Raw genomic sequence first — 15,988 nt, 5'->3', positions numbered from 1 at the left:
AATAGAAACAAGAAATTGTTGGCTTCTTCCCCGAAGTTGTCCATCTGTAATTCCTGATTTTTCCCATCTTTTTTTTTTTTTTTTTCTCACTCGATGAAGATTGAGTTTTCTATATCTAAATCTCTTATTCTTTCCCATAGTCGCTTAAAGAACAAGAAATTATAATCCAAAAATTAACCATGCATACTTGTCTCAAGATTGTTATTCATTTGCATAAGAGAATTTAGGATTATACCAATATGCAACAATTATTAATCAGGAGATAACATAGAAATTGCAAGTAATCAGATCATACCAAATCATCCCAATCGAACTGCTAAAAGTAAAAAGAAATCCAATCTGCATAGTGATTCAACCTGTAAAAGGAAAAGAAGAATAAACTTATCTGTTGAGTTGAGGCACGGATCTAAATCCGCTGTCCTTGAGACAAGTATCGCCCCCACATACGACGAATCGTGGTGCAATATGGGAACTCCGGCGTATGTCTCCAGGATACAACAACTCCGATCCAGGAGGTGTGCACTCACGTTACCTAGATGCCTGGCGAACATGCTTTTATGCAGCCTTGACCAGTGGGAAGGAAAGGAACAAATTGGAAGAAAGAAAAAGCTTATCTCCTTTGAATACATGTATCAATTTATAGGAATTGAAGAAGGATTTTGAAGAGACACACGAAGAGACACTTCTCTTCCTTTTTAAAACATATGTGAAGAAAAACACTAGAAGAGACACTTCTCTTCCCTTTTAAAATAAATGCGACCTTTAATTTTATAAAATAAATACACAAATTTTGAATTTCTAAAATGACTTTTATTTTTAAATTTAATAAAAAGTCAACACAAATCACATCTCACAAACATATGCTACCTGGATATGGGTGCGGATGTTTGAAACTGTGAGGATCTAGTACCGGAATCCTTCAAGTTCCAAGCTCAATACACAGATATGGTAACTGATATGTAAATGTGGAATATGGGTAATGATAAGAAAATGTTAAAACAGTTTAGACCAAATTTGGTTTGAATTCTGAAAAGCACAGATCTCCTCTTGTGCAACTAATCAACACCTCCTTTCCTAGCGACCTCTCTCTCTCTCTCTCTAGTTAGGATTTTAGTTCCTTTATAATGTGGAATATAAAAAGAATAAGGAGCATTTATAGCTTAAGGGTTCTTATCATTATCATTTCTTTTATGATGAGGAATATAAAAAGAACAGCGAAGACTTATGTTCAAAGGTCATCTTTTTTGTTCATATATTAGTAACCAACTCTTAAACAATACAGCAAAAGCCAAAGCCAAAGACGGGGACATGAATCAGACATATCCAACACGTATCCCATGCCCTTATCACTATCCTATCATGTTTGAGTCGGGTACTTGACCCATTTTGAAGGATCCTGGTTTTATAGACAAACACATGCATGATTTTTTGTGGACTGCCCTATTATCTAAGTGAAAATAGATCATTTATCCCAACCCAAACACATGCGTGATTGTTTGTGATTTACCCTATTATCTAATTAGATCATTTACCCCAACCCAAACAAAGAAAACATATCCCTCACCTGATACTTCAAATCAGGCTTATCTTATTGCCAACATCGAACCATGATCTGCCTCAAACCTCGGCCCGATTTTTTCTTTTTTTTGAGAAAATTAGTGTCTTCCCTTATAAGATGCCAGTTACTTGGCTTGGACCGGTGTCTGTTGTTGTTGGGAATCTTAGTGTTCATCTCGTGGCTTGTGTTTATCTCTACTTTTCCGTTAATATGTGCATGATCGGATCAGGTTTACTCGGATCGGATTTGCCTGGCGTATTTTCCCAACACTTGGTATTAGGATCAGAGCCAAGGTGTCTCAAAAAGCTGACTTGTTAGTAACATGTGCAGTTATAAGCATAGTATAAGATCTATCATTATTGCGTTCATTCAAGTTGAAAGATGTAATGTACCTATTTGAATATAGATAAAATGGTAAGTTGCACCTCCAATACTCCTCCCTGAGATGACTAATCGTTTTTTGCCACATGTCCTGGTTGCTTTAATGATCGACCAGGATGCATCGCGAAAAATGATTTGCTGTCACACTACATAATCATTTTATGAATAGGGAACGATGCATGGCTTGAGGGTAAAAGAACAGGGAAAAAAATATTCCAGAGTGCATTGCTTGGAGCTGTATAGTGGGGCCCCATGCACAACCAAACAAAACAGTTGATGTCGTCTATTTTTGTCCCAACAGTCCTGTCAACGTATCCAACATGGGTAGTGAGTAAAAATAGTTATAGTTGAGTTGAAAATAACTTCAGGTACTAGTTTAAGTGACACGGTAGAAATCATCCAGGCTAGCTGTCCTTGTAACTGCGACCTTCCTAACTGTTTTTTTTTTTTTTTTTTTTTTATCTAATGTGTTGTTCTCAGCATTTGTAGCCAACTTCATGAGCATCTACAAGGGATTTCTGATCGCAACGTTCGGCTGATGATCTCCAGCAGTTCAATTAGCTTCTACATGTGAAACCCAAATTCCAAGGTACCATAATCTGCTATTGCATCGATTAGACTTTGTTATTAGAAAGTATGGACCTGGGCTAACTTGCATGATTCGTGATGGTTTTGACCCTCTACCCTTTAAATATTCCCTTTTTATGGTGCAAAATTATCAGTACAGAATGTATAAAGACCCACTCTGTTTTGCTCGTGCTGTGAATCAGTTTACTATTTGATTATCATTATTGTTTCTCTGCAGACGTAGTGCACTTTCTTCTCCTGTTAATTATCAGAATGCAATTCACCTCAGTATTGATTATTTCCGTCATAATTTCTCAGATTGACTCAATTGTTCAGTTGCCTGCTGTTAACCTCCCATTGATTTATTGCGTTTCTTTAAGTTTTCAATTATCAAAATGATTAGACATTAACTGTTAGTCATAGATCATGTGCCGCGGAAATATGGGAAAGCACTCTTTCGCTAAGATTTTTTTTTTTTTTAATGGTTGTTAATTTTTAAAGTGTATTTTTTGGGTAGCTTTATTTTATTTTTATTTTGAGTGATATAATGAGGGCAAATATGTACTTTTGTGTCCATGGGCATGTTGGTCTTTTTGCTTGCTTGCACCCACACAAGTTTGCTACAACTTTTCCCACTACTTCCTATTTCAAATTCAAACCCTACTTGAAACTCTAAACCCATTATCCTAGCATTAAAGTCCCCACTTTCCCATACCCATTATCTCCTACCAAAGTTATTACTTCTCTTTACTTTCCTTGACCAAGCCAATTCTCATTACTTCACTCATTACAAGAAAGTTGCTTATTTCCGGCATTTATTTACCGGCGCTCACAAAACCGTCGGTAAAACATGATAATTACCGGCGGTCAAACAAAAACCGCCGGTGAATATTCCACAGTTCCAAAAGATTAAGGTGAGATTGGCGAAATATTTTCCCGACGGTCATGACCGTGGGTAAAAGATAATATTCCCCGACGGCTTAAGCATGACCGTCGGCGAAACCTTATTTTGCTGGCGCGAAAACTTCTGTCTATTGCGCGCGAAACCTTTTTCATCGTTTTCATCGACATATATCTTCTCTCTCGGGCACGAAACCTTATTTCGCTCTCTCCTCTCTCGCGGGAACAAAAGCTAGGGTTTCCTTCTTCCTTTCTCTCGCCGACGCCTCCATCAAGAAAGTCAGCCGCCGTCGCCACTGGTTTCAAGCTGGGGTTTGTTTTCTGAAGAGGAAGAAGAAGAATGGGTTTGGGTTTGGGTTTGGATTTATGGGCGTTTTGAAGAACAAAGACAGGGAGGATTCGTTCAAGGAGGAGCTCCATCGTCTCAGCCTCCATCATCTCTCAGATCACGTTTTTTGGGAGGGTTTTGGAGGTATCTACGTACAAACGGTACTCTCTCTCTCTCTCTCTCTCTCTCTCTCACACACACACACACACACACACACACACACACATTTCTTTATAATTAAATTAATTTCATGGAGGATTCAGTTTGATATTTGGAAGGGTCTTTTTCATGGATTTTTGGGGGTTTTTTCATGGTAATATGATTCTGTTTTTTTGGGTTTTCATGAGATTTAATTTTGGGGTTTTCGTGGACTGTGTATGTATCGGACCTAGGGTTTTCGTGGGTAGCGAATCCAAGGCTTTGCCTTCAATTTTTTCCTGTGAGTGGACTTTTTTTAATGGAATGTGGAAGTATATGTTGAATGTCATCTGTTAAAAGTAGTTATGTTGTTACTTGTTTGATTTTCTTTGATTGCATAACTACTCTCTGTTAGTCTTATTTATGCATGTTCTCTTATTTGAATTTCAGTAATGAAAAAAAAAAGTATTAGGACAGCTTATACATTGTTGAGTTATTTTTAGAGAAATGGTACCTGCACTATCTTCTTTGGTGGCACTCCTCACAGTATTAAACACTTTTATTGGCTGTTGATAGCTTTTCAGAAATTCTATTTACTAAAATTAAGAGTAGTGCCATTATAAAACCAAGGAAGGATAACAATTCCCAAGAAAAACGATCGTGATGCTCTTTCTTCAAACACCACAAAAACACTAGGGTGGATAAGCATGAAAACAAAGAGATAAACCGAATAGCATGTTCCAAACTGGATAGCCATATCCATATGTGTACAGGATTTTAGGAATTGCACGATTCACATCCCGACACCCCATATCAGTGTCCATGTCCTTATCCAAGTGCATATCGAAAAATTGGGTATCAGAGTCCATGTCTTAGATAAAATAAAACTTCTACCTATCAGTAGTCATAAAATAACTAGACAAAATGGCCATTCAAAAAAAAGACTAGACAAAAATAAAAATATCTGCAGCAAATTGAAAAAAACCATAAAAGACATGTGAGCCATGAATTCACCAAAGGGGCGATTTGAAATTTTATGTTCAAGGAAGTAGACGCATCTGTAAACAAATAAATGATATCTGTTAAATAAGCATAACCAATAGATCTGGGGCAAAAAAGGCATGTACCATAAAATTCATTGTAACTGTGATATTGTACTTGCAAATTTGATCTTTTGATGATCCCCCTTACTCGAGCAGATCCTGCAGTGTGGGCAGTTCATATATATGGGCAAGTTCCTGTTCTAAAGAGAAAATGCAGACCCTTTATCATCAAGTGTAGCATAGTGAAGGCTCCCATCTAGGTCATCAACAGATTTAGAGTGTCCCAAAATCCCAGTGGCCGACTCGTTCTGTTCTTTTTCTGATTTGGTGAACAGTCTGAGTCCATCCCAATGTTGGTTACTATTAGCCACTTTCTCCTTTGTCCAAATTCACTGGATGTGGATGAACTTTTTCATGTGTACCATTCTAATTCACAATCAATGAGTCCGCGGACTCTCTGTCAGAATTTTCTGTAGAAGAGATATGGAGTTCTTCAGGCAAAGAATAGGAGGGGCAAAGCTCGTTGAGAAGCTCCGGAGACAATATAAAACTGTGTCCATATGAGCACTCATACATTGTTTTCTAAAATCATATTGGGCTTGACCTAAGTTTTCTTTGTTTGTTTGTTTTTTTTCTTATCTTTTTTTTTATAATACACCTTATGTTTGTAACGGCAATGGTGTATAGGAAGTCTACAAAGTAGCCATGGACTTGGCAACCATGATTCAACATTGTATTTCAGATTACTCAAACAGAACATATGCCTGATCAAGCTATGATATTAGTTGCATTTTTCCTGTGCCTATGAGACACTCACATATGCCTTTGTAAAATTGTTTGAGTGCATGTGTACTACTAGAAAACCATGTGCCCTTTTCCCTTACTAATTTGTGTAATTCCATGCAACTCATGGCACGGGATACTACTACAGACTTCCTTTGGCTCGCTGTTGCTTTTGTTTTTATTTGTAATGTTAATTCGTCTTTTATAGATGAGTTATGCATCTAAATTGATTTCTTTCCTTTTATTGTTTATAATTACTGCAATATTACTAAAAGAAATGAAGACAAGAAAAAACAGCAGACCACTCATGGCCAAATTGGGCACATCATGGAGCCAAAAAATCCAAAAAAAAAAATGGGCTACAAAAACTACGGATTACCTAAAAAAGGGAACACATCTCAAACTGCAAGAGAGAGTTTTTGTAGTTCAAGCTATGTTTTGAGTTACCATTGTTTATACATAGGAATATTATTTATGGTATCTAGAATGTCTGTTTTTTTCATTGTGCTACCATTATGCTTTGGATAATATTGTGTGTGGATGTAATGTGTATCACTGAATTTATGAACCATTCTTATGTTATTTCTGCAGGTGAGGCATTTCATAGCATTACCACCGATTTGATAGAGTTCCCTTCTATTCAGTTGTCCACAGTCCCTTTGATTTTAAAGGTGCTAATGAACCTCTCAAATTCTGCATTTGTTTTTTCTTGGTTGATTTCTTTGACCTAGCTCTTCTTTTCCATTGCCACACATGAGGTGTTTGTTTGGTTTTTTAAACTTCTATCATGTCTGGCCATTGCATCTAGCAAATGCTTGTTTATCTTTAATATTTTTACTTCATACATCCGTGTTATTATACTCTTTTATGGTCTTTTTTTATCTCAGTCAAAACAAAATTGTGAGGAAAAGCCTTCACCATTGAGCTAGAGTCTCAATCCCACTTTCTTTTATCATTGCTTGAATGGTACTTTGTTTTATAATTTTTTTTAGACATCAGGGCAGAGGTGAGTCCACATATACAGCAACCCTATGAAATGGTTTGATTTGTTTGCATTCTTATCCATGTTTGCATTTTTCTCTAGTTAAAGTTGTTTCTTTATCTTTGTTGGTTTGATTTGTTTTTTTTTTATAAATTTTACTATAGTATCTTCTTAGGTTACATGTTCTTGTATTAATTATGTCTTGCTTGATAATATGCTGCTTTTATTAATTGGTTAAGTCTCAGGTTATTGGGTTTAGATTTTGAATTTGGGTTTTGAGTTTAGGTTTAGGTATATCTTAGGGTTTGGGTTTTTTGGTTAGTATTTTGTTAGCTACGTTTTGTCAAAATCTCCATTATCACTTTTAGGCCATCTGTGTTTGACCTCATTATTCTTGAAGTCGTTCCTTATCACTTTTTGGCCATCTATGTTTGACCTCATTATTCTTGAAGTCGTTCCTCATCTCAACCAAGAATATAGAATCCCATTTATCATCGAAATTGGGATTCTTTATTTTAACAAGTGTGTTTGACCTCAATGACACTTTTTTTTCAGTCGTACACATTCGTTCCAATCATTGTAGTCATGGATAAAAGTTGGATGCAACTTCCAAGGTACTACCCTCATAACGTAGGGTTAGTTTATTAAATTTGGATTTAACCAATTCGTTATCTTAAGTTATAAGCCTCACGCATGTTCCCATTTTTTATAAAACAGGGTTGGCCCAGCATATAGGGCAGGGTTGGATCAGTTCCTTGATTTTGCATTCGCCAGAACTAATTATGGGAACAAGATCAAATGTCCATGTGTTAAATGTGGCAACATTTATTTGGTTGATCGAATACAGGCCGAGGATCATTTGGTTGTCGATGGGATGCTTAAGGGCTATGATACATGGATTTTTCATGGGGAGGCAGTGCCATTGGCTGGTGTTATGACTGACAGTGATCGCCGAGTACACAATGAACCAATACTACAAGATGAAATGCATGAAATGTTACACGACCTCAACCCATTGTTTAACCTTGCTAAGGACAATGTGCCACCAGACGGTGGGGTTGATCTAGGAAATGCAAGTACGGAGGGGCCAGATTTAAATTCACAGAGATTTTTCAAATTATTAGAGGACGCCGAGCAGAAATTATACCCGGGCAGCAAATTCACTAAATTATCCTTCCTTGTTCGGCTTTTTCACATCAAGTGTCTCAATGGATGGAGCAACAAATCGTTCACTATGTTACTTGATCTGTTGAAGGAGGCACTTCCTGATGGTGAAAAAATTGCCAAAGTCATTTTATGAAACGAAGAAAATTATTAAGGATTTGGGCCTTGATTACAACAAGATAGATGCATGCCCTAACGATTGCATGTTGTATTGGAAGGAAACTGCTAATGAATTTAAATGTCGCACATGTGGGGCATCCAGGTGGAAAACAGATGCAGTACATCCAGACGACAAGCCATCTGAGACATCTACAAAAGAAAAAAAAATTCCTGCCAAGATTTTGCGTCACTTCCCACTGAAACCAAGATTGCAGGGCTATACATGTCGAGGAAAACAGCATCTTTCATGACATGGCATGATAAGGCCCGAACAAAAGATGGTATATTAAGGCATCCTGCAGACTCAACGGCATGGAAGACTTTGGACTGCAAGTATAAGGAGTTTGGTTCAGAGACTCGCAATGTTAGACTTGGGTTAGCAAGTGATGGCTTCAATCCCTTTAGGACGATGAGTATTGCTCATAGCACGTGGCCAGTTGTTCTAATGCCATATAACTTGCCACCATGGATGTTCATGAAGCAACCTTATATGATCCTCTCACTGCTTATTCCAGGACCATCTTCACCAGGGAATGACATAGATGTCTACTTGCAACCTTTGGTAGAAGAGTTGAAGGAACTATGGATTGATGGTGTGCAGACTTTCGACGCATCGAGGAATGAGGTGTTTCAAATGCATGCAGCTGTGTTGTGGACAATTAGTGACTTCCCAGCGTATGCTAACTTGTCAGGGTGGAGCACCAAAGGAAAACTGGCTTGTCCATCTTGCCATAAAGAAACGTGTTCTCAAAGGCTAACTCATGGAAGGAAGCAATGCTACATGGACCACCGGCGATTCTTACCAATCAATCACACATTTCGATCTAATAAGTCAGGTTTTGATGGGACAGAAGAAAGGAGGGTAGCTCCGATTCCACTATCAGGCCGTCAAGTTCTGGATCAATTAGAAAGTATTAACGTAACATTTGGCAAGAAGCCGGATACTAGAGGGAAGAAGCCAACTACAACTGGGAAGAAGACGGATAACAATGGGAAGAAGCCAAATACACGTGGGAAGAAGCAAGATACATGTGGCAAGAAGTCAGATAACAGTGGGAAGAAGTCGAATACCCATAGAAAGAAAAGGAGGCGTGAGAAGAATACCAGTGAACATGAGGAGAATACCGAAGAGAAGCCTCGTAAGGAACACAATTGGAAGAAGAAAAGTATATTTTTTAGTCTTCTATATTGGGAATCGTTGTTATTGCGCCACAATCTAGATGTGATGCACATCGAGAAGAATGTTGGTGATAATGTCATTGGGACGCTACTAAATATTGAAGGAAAAACAAAGGATAGTGTAAAAGCACGGCTAGATTTAAAGAAAATGAATATCAGGAGAACGCTTCACCCAATAACTAAGGGTCTGTTCCAGTGAGGGTAAATACGAGAGAGTAATCCATTTCAGGGTAAATCATTTCGATGTAATCTACTTACCATGTAATTACAAAGGGGGTATATTATTTCTAGCGTTCCAGGACCACATATTGTAGAGGGTAAATGTCATAAGGGTATTTTAATCATATTACATGACCTAGTGGTATTTTGGTCATTTTCACCCACTGGATAGTGGTATGTCAGCCATTTTCCATGACTCGGGGGTATTCTGGTCATTTTTTACCTGATACAGCGTATTTTGATCATTTTTGTCATGTGGGTATTTTAGTCATTTTCATGACTCTAGGGTATTCTAGTTATTTTACCCTGCATTGGGGTATTTTGATCATTTTATATCATAAAGGGTAGTTTAGTCATTTTCTATGACAGGTATTTTGGTCATTTTCTATTATGCAGAGGTATCATGGTTATTTTTACCTGATGTGACATATTTTGATCGTGTTTTATGGTATAGGGGTATTTTAGTTATTTTTATGACTTCAGAGTATTGTGTTCATTTTTACCTGATATTGGGGTATTTAGTCATTTTCCATGACTCGGGGGTATTCTAGTCATTTTTACCCTATATGGTGGGTATGTTCATCGTTTCATGTCGATATTTTAGTCATTTTCAATGACTCAAGGGTATTTTGGTCATTTTCGCTCTATATAGGGGCATTTCAGTCATTTCCATGATGCTGGGGTATTCTGGTCATATAGGGGTATTTTGGCCATTTCCATGATGCAGGGGCATTATGGTCATTTTACCTGATACTGCGAATTTTGATCTTTTTATGTTATAGGGGTATTCTAGTCATTTTCAATGACACGAGGGTATTCTAGTCATTTTCCATGACTAGTCAGACTAGAGGATATTCTAGTCATTTTTATCCTAAATGGGGGTATTTTGATCATATTCATGTCATTAGGGTATATAAGGTCATTTTCCATGACAGGAGGACTCTGGTCATTTTAACATGATACGGCGTAATTTGATTACTACCTCCTTGAGTGTATGCCATTTCGCCTCTTTCAGGGTAAAGAGATGGTAGCACGGAAATAACTTACGAGGAAAGTTGATCATATTTTGATTATTGGAACACGCTTAAGCTTTGCACAGGGGGTAAACGAATGTTTTACCCCCTATTTACCCTCACTGGAACAGACCCTAAAGGAAATAACAAGACATACGTGCCCCCAGCATGCTTCACAATGTCTCCAAAGGAGAAAGATATTTTCTGCGGTGTCTTGAAACACGTCAAAGTTCCGGATGGTTATTCATCTAACATCTCACGACGTGTGAATATGAAGCAACGTAAGATTTCGGGATTGAAGAGCCATGATTGCCATGTGTTGATGCAACAGCTATTACCTTTAGCTTTACGATCATCATTGCCAAAGACCATCAGCTCGGTATTGATTGAACTTTGTAGCTTCTTCAGAGAGTTGTGCTCAAAGGTTCTCAAATCGGGTGAACTTATGAAATTGAAAAATAGGATAGCAATAACATTATGCCATATGGAAAAGATCTTTCCACCTCCATTTTTTGATGTTATGGTGCATTTGCCGATTCATTTAGCGGATGAGCCAAGGTTAGCTGGACCAGTACAATACCGATGGATGTACCCAATCGAAAGGTATGCAGAGCTTCTCAAAATTTGTTTCAACAGTTAATTTGTGTACATATTTTCAATACAGAACGTAATACAAGTATTCACGTTTTGTAGGTACCTTCTAACATTAAAATCGTATGTTCGCAATAGATATCGTGTGGAGGGATCTATTGCAGAGGGGTACCTTACGGAAGAATGTTTAACGTTTTGTGCAAGATATTTGGAAGGGGTTGAATCAAAGTTGAACCGACCACAAAGGAATGACGAAGATGCTCCGTGTGAATTTGAAGAAGGATTCGCTATTTTCTCAATATCAGGACGCGCTCTAGGAAAGATTCATATGGAACCCATAGATCCACTGACAGTCAAACAGGCACATCGATATGTTCTCTTTAACTGCGCTGCGGTCAACCAATATCTTGAGTAAGTTAATTCAAGTGTCATAATTTAATATTCCACGACTCTTCTTTTCTCTATCATTCATTGATTCACATGTAGAAAACACATTGCCGAACTTTGGAGTGAGCGTCCCCGTGCTCTCCCAAGGGACATAGATCACACTCACAACGAGCGGTTTCCAGATTGGTTTAAAAAACATGTAAGTTTTTTTTTTTTGAACTCAGAACAGGTCAATTTGGAAGACAACTTTTTTCTATAGCCATAATCACCCATTTTTTTGTATAGGTTGAAAAGTTGCATAAGTCAAATGAGCAAATCTTAGAAAAACTTAGATGGTTGAGCGGTGGTCCATCTAACATTGTTAGGAGATATACAGGCTATATTGTAAATGGAATCCGCTACAATACTAAGGATCGCGAGCAGGGGAAAAGAACACAAAATAGCGGAGTTGTTGTCATTGCAAAAACGGATAGCTTTGCGAGCGCACGAGATAGAAATCCAACCGTGGGAGATGTTAGTTACTACGGTGTCTTGACGGATATCATCAAACTCAACTATTACGAACAACTGAAGGCATTGCTATTCAAGTGTGATTGGTTTGATATAACACCCAATAGAGGAATAAGAAAGGATGAGTTCGGTTTTTCGGTTGTAAACATGGCACGGCGTTTGTCATCGGATGAACCTTTCATATTGGCATCACAAGCACAACAGGTGTTCTACGTACAAGATAAACCCAACAACAATGATTGGCATGTAATCATCAAGACGAAACTTAGGGATTTGTACGAAGTGCGTGGAGACTATGACGAGACATATACAGAGCGAAGCGGTGGAAATCCAGAATTTGGAAGAAATTGAACAATGGGAACATACAGATATTGTTGGGACAGAGATTGAAATACCATTGGATGTCTTGACTCGGGCAAACCAAGATGAAGAAGAATATGATACGGAGCAAGATGGTAGTGATGGAGTTGATAATACCTCCGTGGAACTCGATGGAGGCTATTCTGAGTGATATTTCAAATTTGAGTTGTGTCATGAGGTGTATCTGTGCCTAAGGACAGCTTGATCATTGTACTCTCATCTATGCTGTAGAAAAGTTTCTTTCGTGGAATATTTTCCACCTCAATCATAGCATGGGTTGGGTCCATCATTTTACATAACAAGGTTTTTTTTTGCATCATTTCTTCAAGTGTTAAGAACTCGTTTACATCATTTGGTCATTGTACTTTTATTTACATAACAAGCTTTTTCTTTGTGATTTTTGACTGTACAAGTGTTAAGAACTCGTTGCTCTTGCTCTTTCTATACTAATTATATGCCAGGTTGTGTGGATTATATGAAGTCCCTGAATTTATAATTGGAGAAGGTTCTGATATCTGATATTTTTTTCATGCATTGGTAAATAGAAAGATCTGTTTGATTTCCTTGCGCATCCATCATACAAGAATCCTATCTGAGGTATGTAACATTCCACTGTTGAAAACTCAAAAAAAAAATCATATATGCTAATTTATATGCTCTTTGGATGGATGTTACTCCTCATATTAAATTCAGCTGCATGCAAAAGTTTCCCTTACTTTTTAGATTATGTTCTTGATTTTTTTCTCCTTGGACTGAAAGGTTGATTAAATTTTGAATTTATGATATCTCTTTCTATGTATTGTTTCAAGTTACAGGTTATCTTATACATTTTTAAAAATGGCTAGAGAGAGTCAGGGTCCATCCCATTCACATGACTCTGAGCATATGGATGATCAATCTCAAGAGGAGCCTCTCACTAACCAATCTCAGGAGGAGCATCCTACCCAGTCCAGTGCCTCCTCATCGAAGAGGAAAAGAGGGCCTACACGTTGCAAAAAGACTTGGGGCCGACAAGGACCGCCGGAACCAGTTGAATTCAACCAAATTGGGCAGCCAGAATCAGAAAATACAAGTCCTTTCGAAAATTTCCTTGGGAATATTGCGAGGACATGTGAAAAATGTCCTATCTCATATAGGGACTGGAGGAGGGTTCCACTAGAGAAAAAAGAAGATATGTGGGCAATTGTCAAGGTAAACGATGTTGAATCTATATATATGTCTACATTTACTTTTATTATTCTAACCTAATGATACCTTATATTTCATTTGACATGTAATACAGACTAAATATGACGTTCCTGAAGAGAACAAGCCGTATGTTATAGCAGACCTTGGGAAGAAATGGCGGGAATGGAAGTCAACCCTGAGGACTAAATACTTCCTCAAACATAAACCACCACCACCTGGAAGTGTGATCCCGTCAGAATATCAAATTCTATGTGACTTTTGGAACTCTCCTGAAGGGCAGGTATACAATATTACCTCCTTTATTATTCTCTCATTTTAAATATTACAGGTTATATATCTATTTATTGTTTTCACACTGTAGAAACTTTGCGTAAAAAATAAGGCAAACCGAGCCCAACAAACGATAGTACACACTGCCGGTTCGCGGAGCTATGCAAGGGTGACCAAGGAGGAGGTAATTTCATCAACCTTTTATGTTGATTTCCTATCTCTTTTTTATATTGATTACTTGTTGCCATTATTGAAATGAGTATAGTTCAAAGCTAAGAAGAAAATGCTGAGCCGTGCGGATATGTCTGTGATTACCCATACGAAAAAAAACGGGAAGGCAGCAGATCCTAAATCCGAGGAGATTATAGTATGTTTTACATAATTTGTTATTTATGTCAACAACTTTATATAACTTCTCATTATTTTCCTAATATTTTTCAAGGAAAAAATCCAAGAGCACCAGGCACAGAATCCCGAACCTGAATCGAGCGGGATCCCTGCCAGAGATGACCTCTTCGGCCAGTTAATGGGCGAAGAGACACGTGGTAGGGTGCGTATGCTTGGGTTTTTTGTTACTCCCTCTACAACATTGGGCACTGCAACTAGGGCTCCTCAACCCCGAGGAAATAATGTGCATCTTAACACGAAAATGGCCCAATTAGAACAGGTGAATGCAGTTATGGCAGAGGAGCTGACACAAGTGAAACAACATATGTCGCAGATCTTAACTCACCTCCAGGGCGTCAGCCCCAACTACGTAAGTTTATCATTATGTCCCTTAGGATTAATACGTAAATCTTTCATTTCATACATTTATTACACTATCTTTCTTAGCAGACTCCCGAAGATGTTTTCCAGTCGCGAGCTAATGCACCTTCCTCTTCTGGCAGTCATGGATTACGATCACCGATCTCAGACGAGGTATAAATTCGTTATGTAAATTCTGACTTGATATTTCGATCATCTACATAAGTCATTAATTTTGTTTCTTATAATGTTGATAAGGTGTTTTATTGAGTAAAATACGAAAGGGAGTTCAAGTGGCAAGGGGCATTTTTATGAGCAGAGATCCGAATGATGAGGTTGATGATGTGCCGATTGGACTTGGATACTCTGTGGTCCAAATCAATGTCGTATTTGAGCCGGAGGAACCTTTGCTAAGACCATCCCTATACCTCAAGCCTATTGGAGATGCAGCGGGAGCACCAGTCGCTTGGCAGTCCTATCTTGTAAGTAAATGACCAATGAAAATTTTACTACGCCTTATTTTTGCTGTTATTAACTTGGTGTTTCTAATTTATTTCAACATTTTTTTGTTTGATTTCTTCTTGCAGATTAGACCAGCTCATACCGCATGAGGCCGACCTCTACTATATATTTTGATTGTTTTTCAGTTTCATAGTTGATTTTCGGACTATATACCTTTTGTTGCATTGTAATAGACATTTTGAGTTTGTATTTCCGTCTTCGTTTATGAACTTTTGTATATCTTCTTCATATAATGGGTCTCTTACTTTATCCAGAATTAAAACTTGTGCGCATTATATTGCTCGTGTGCCTATTTTATTGCTATGGTGTTACTGTTTAACTTTGAGGCTTTGGTGGTTTTGAGTAGATACCTAATTAATGAACTGCAAATGTGGACAAGCTCGACAAGGTACAATTCAATCAATTTTGTATCTAATATTGCCTTATTTGTCTATCACTCCCTTTTCCCTCTCCAAGAAAAAAAAACAAAAAAGGCAGTTTCTCCTTTGTGTGCCGCCTCTAGCCTATTCATTCCTCTCGCCCATTGCAATTTTGGAACAACGAGAGTGATTCTAAAATTTGCATACCCTTCTTTTCAGGCTTTTGTTAGCTTCGCAAAGCATTTGTTCCTGCAAATTCAGAGCACGGTGAAAGGAGAAGAAAAAGGAAGTGATTGGATTTAAAGAGAACATTACATTGTCTTGCTCAGCATACCCTTCTTTGAAGATCTGAGAGCTGATCGAGCATGCATTGGGTCTGCCAAAATATCGTGAATCCAAAGTAAGATGTCTATACTCTTCAAATGATCATATATCTTTGCTTTACTATTGAAACTGTAGTTATAATATCTCAAGTTTTAATTCAGAGGATGATATCCGCACTACCATAGTTTCGATAATAGCACTACCTCTTTGTTTTGCACTTTTTTATTAGCTTTTCTTTGCTGTTACTATACTCAATCAGACTCTGCCTCAGAATGAGATAATAGAGATATAATTAATTTTCTACTTTAATGACACT

The 15,988-nt window shown here is 37.7% G+C and overlaps 1 protein-coding gene across 6 annotated transcripts; it reads left to right on the top strand.

Moving 5' to 3' along the window:
- The first annotated feature begins 2,199 nt into the window (after positions 1 to 2,199).
- LOC143887089 (uncharacterized) lies at positions 2,200 to 15,351 on the top strand. 6 transcript variants are annotated; one of them, XM_077391200.1, is made up of 11 exons: positions 2,200 to 2,528; positions 6,290 to 6,369; positions 12,808 to 12,859; positions 13,078 to 13,453; positions 13,545 to 13,730; positions 13,812 to 13,904; positions 13,986 to 14,087; positions 14,163 to 14,477; positions 14,558 to 14,641; positions 14,726 to 14,949; positions 15,055 to 15,351. In XM_077391200.1, exons 4-10 carry the CDS (start codon positions 13,100 to 13,102, stop codon positions 14,735 to 14,737), a joined length of 1,146 nt encoding a protein of 381 aa, XP_077247315.1. In that variant the 5' UTR covers positions 2,200 to 2,528; positions 6,290 to 6,369; positions 12,808 to 12,859; positions 13,078 to 13,099; the 3' UTR covers positions 14,738 to 14,949; positions 15,055 to 15,351. The 6 variants fall into 6 exon arrangements, with proteins under 6 accessions (XP_077247315.1, XP_077247318.1, XP_077247320.1 ...); XM_077391203.1 differs by having other exon boundaries at positions 13,072 to 13,453; XM_077391202.1 differs by lacking the exon at positions 2,200 to 2,528 and adding an exon at positions 3,626 to 3,895.
- The last annotated feature ends 637 nt before the right edge of the window (positions 15,352 to 15,988 follow it).

The sequence above is a fragment of the Tasmannia lanceolata genome, unplaced genomic scaffold, assembly GCF_043159265.1.
Source record: "Tasmannia lanceolata isolate RefF3 unplaced genomic scaffold, GAP_Taslan_0.1 ptg000012l, whole genome shotgun sequence".
NCBI classification, from domain to species: Eukaryota; Viridiplantae; Streptophyta; class Magnoliopsida; order Canellales; family Winteraceae; genus Tasmannia; species Tasmannia lanceolata.
Note: the sequence above shows the minus strand (reverse complement) of the source record. Positions and strands in the feature narration are given on the sequence as shown.

Coding starts and splice junctions, on each gene's coding strand:
- LOC143887089 (XM_077391206.1), top strand. CDS start 13,100: ATGGCTAGAGAGAGTCAGGGTCCATCCCATTCACATGACTCTGAGCAT. Junction 13,905..13,985: donor CAAGGGTGACCAAGGAGGAG/GTAATTTCATCA, acceptor AAATGAGTATAG/TTCAAAGCTAAGAAGAAAAT. Junction 14,478..14,557: donor AGGGCGTCAGCCCCAACTAC/GTAAGTTTATCA, acceptor CTTTCTTAGCAG/ACTCCCGAAGATGTTTTCCA.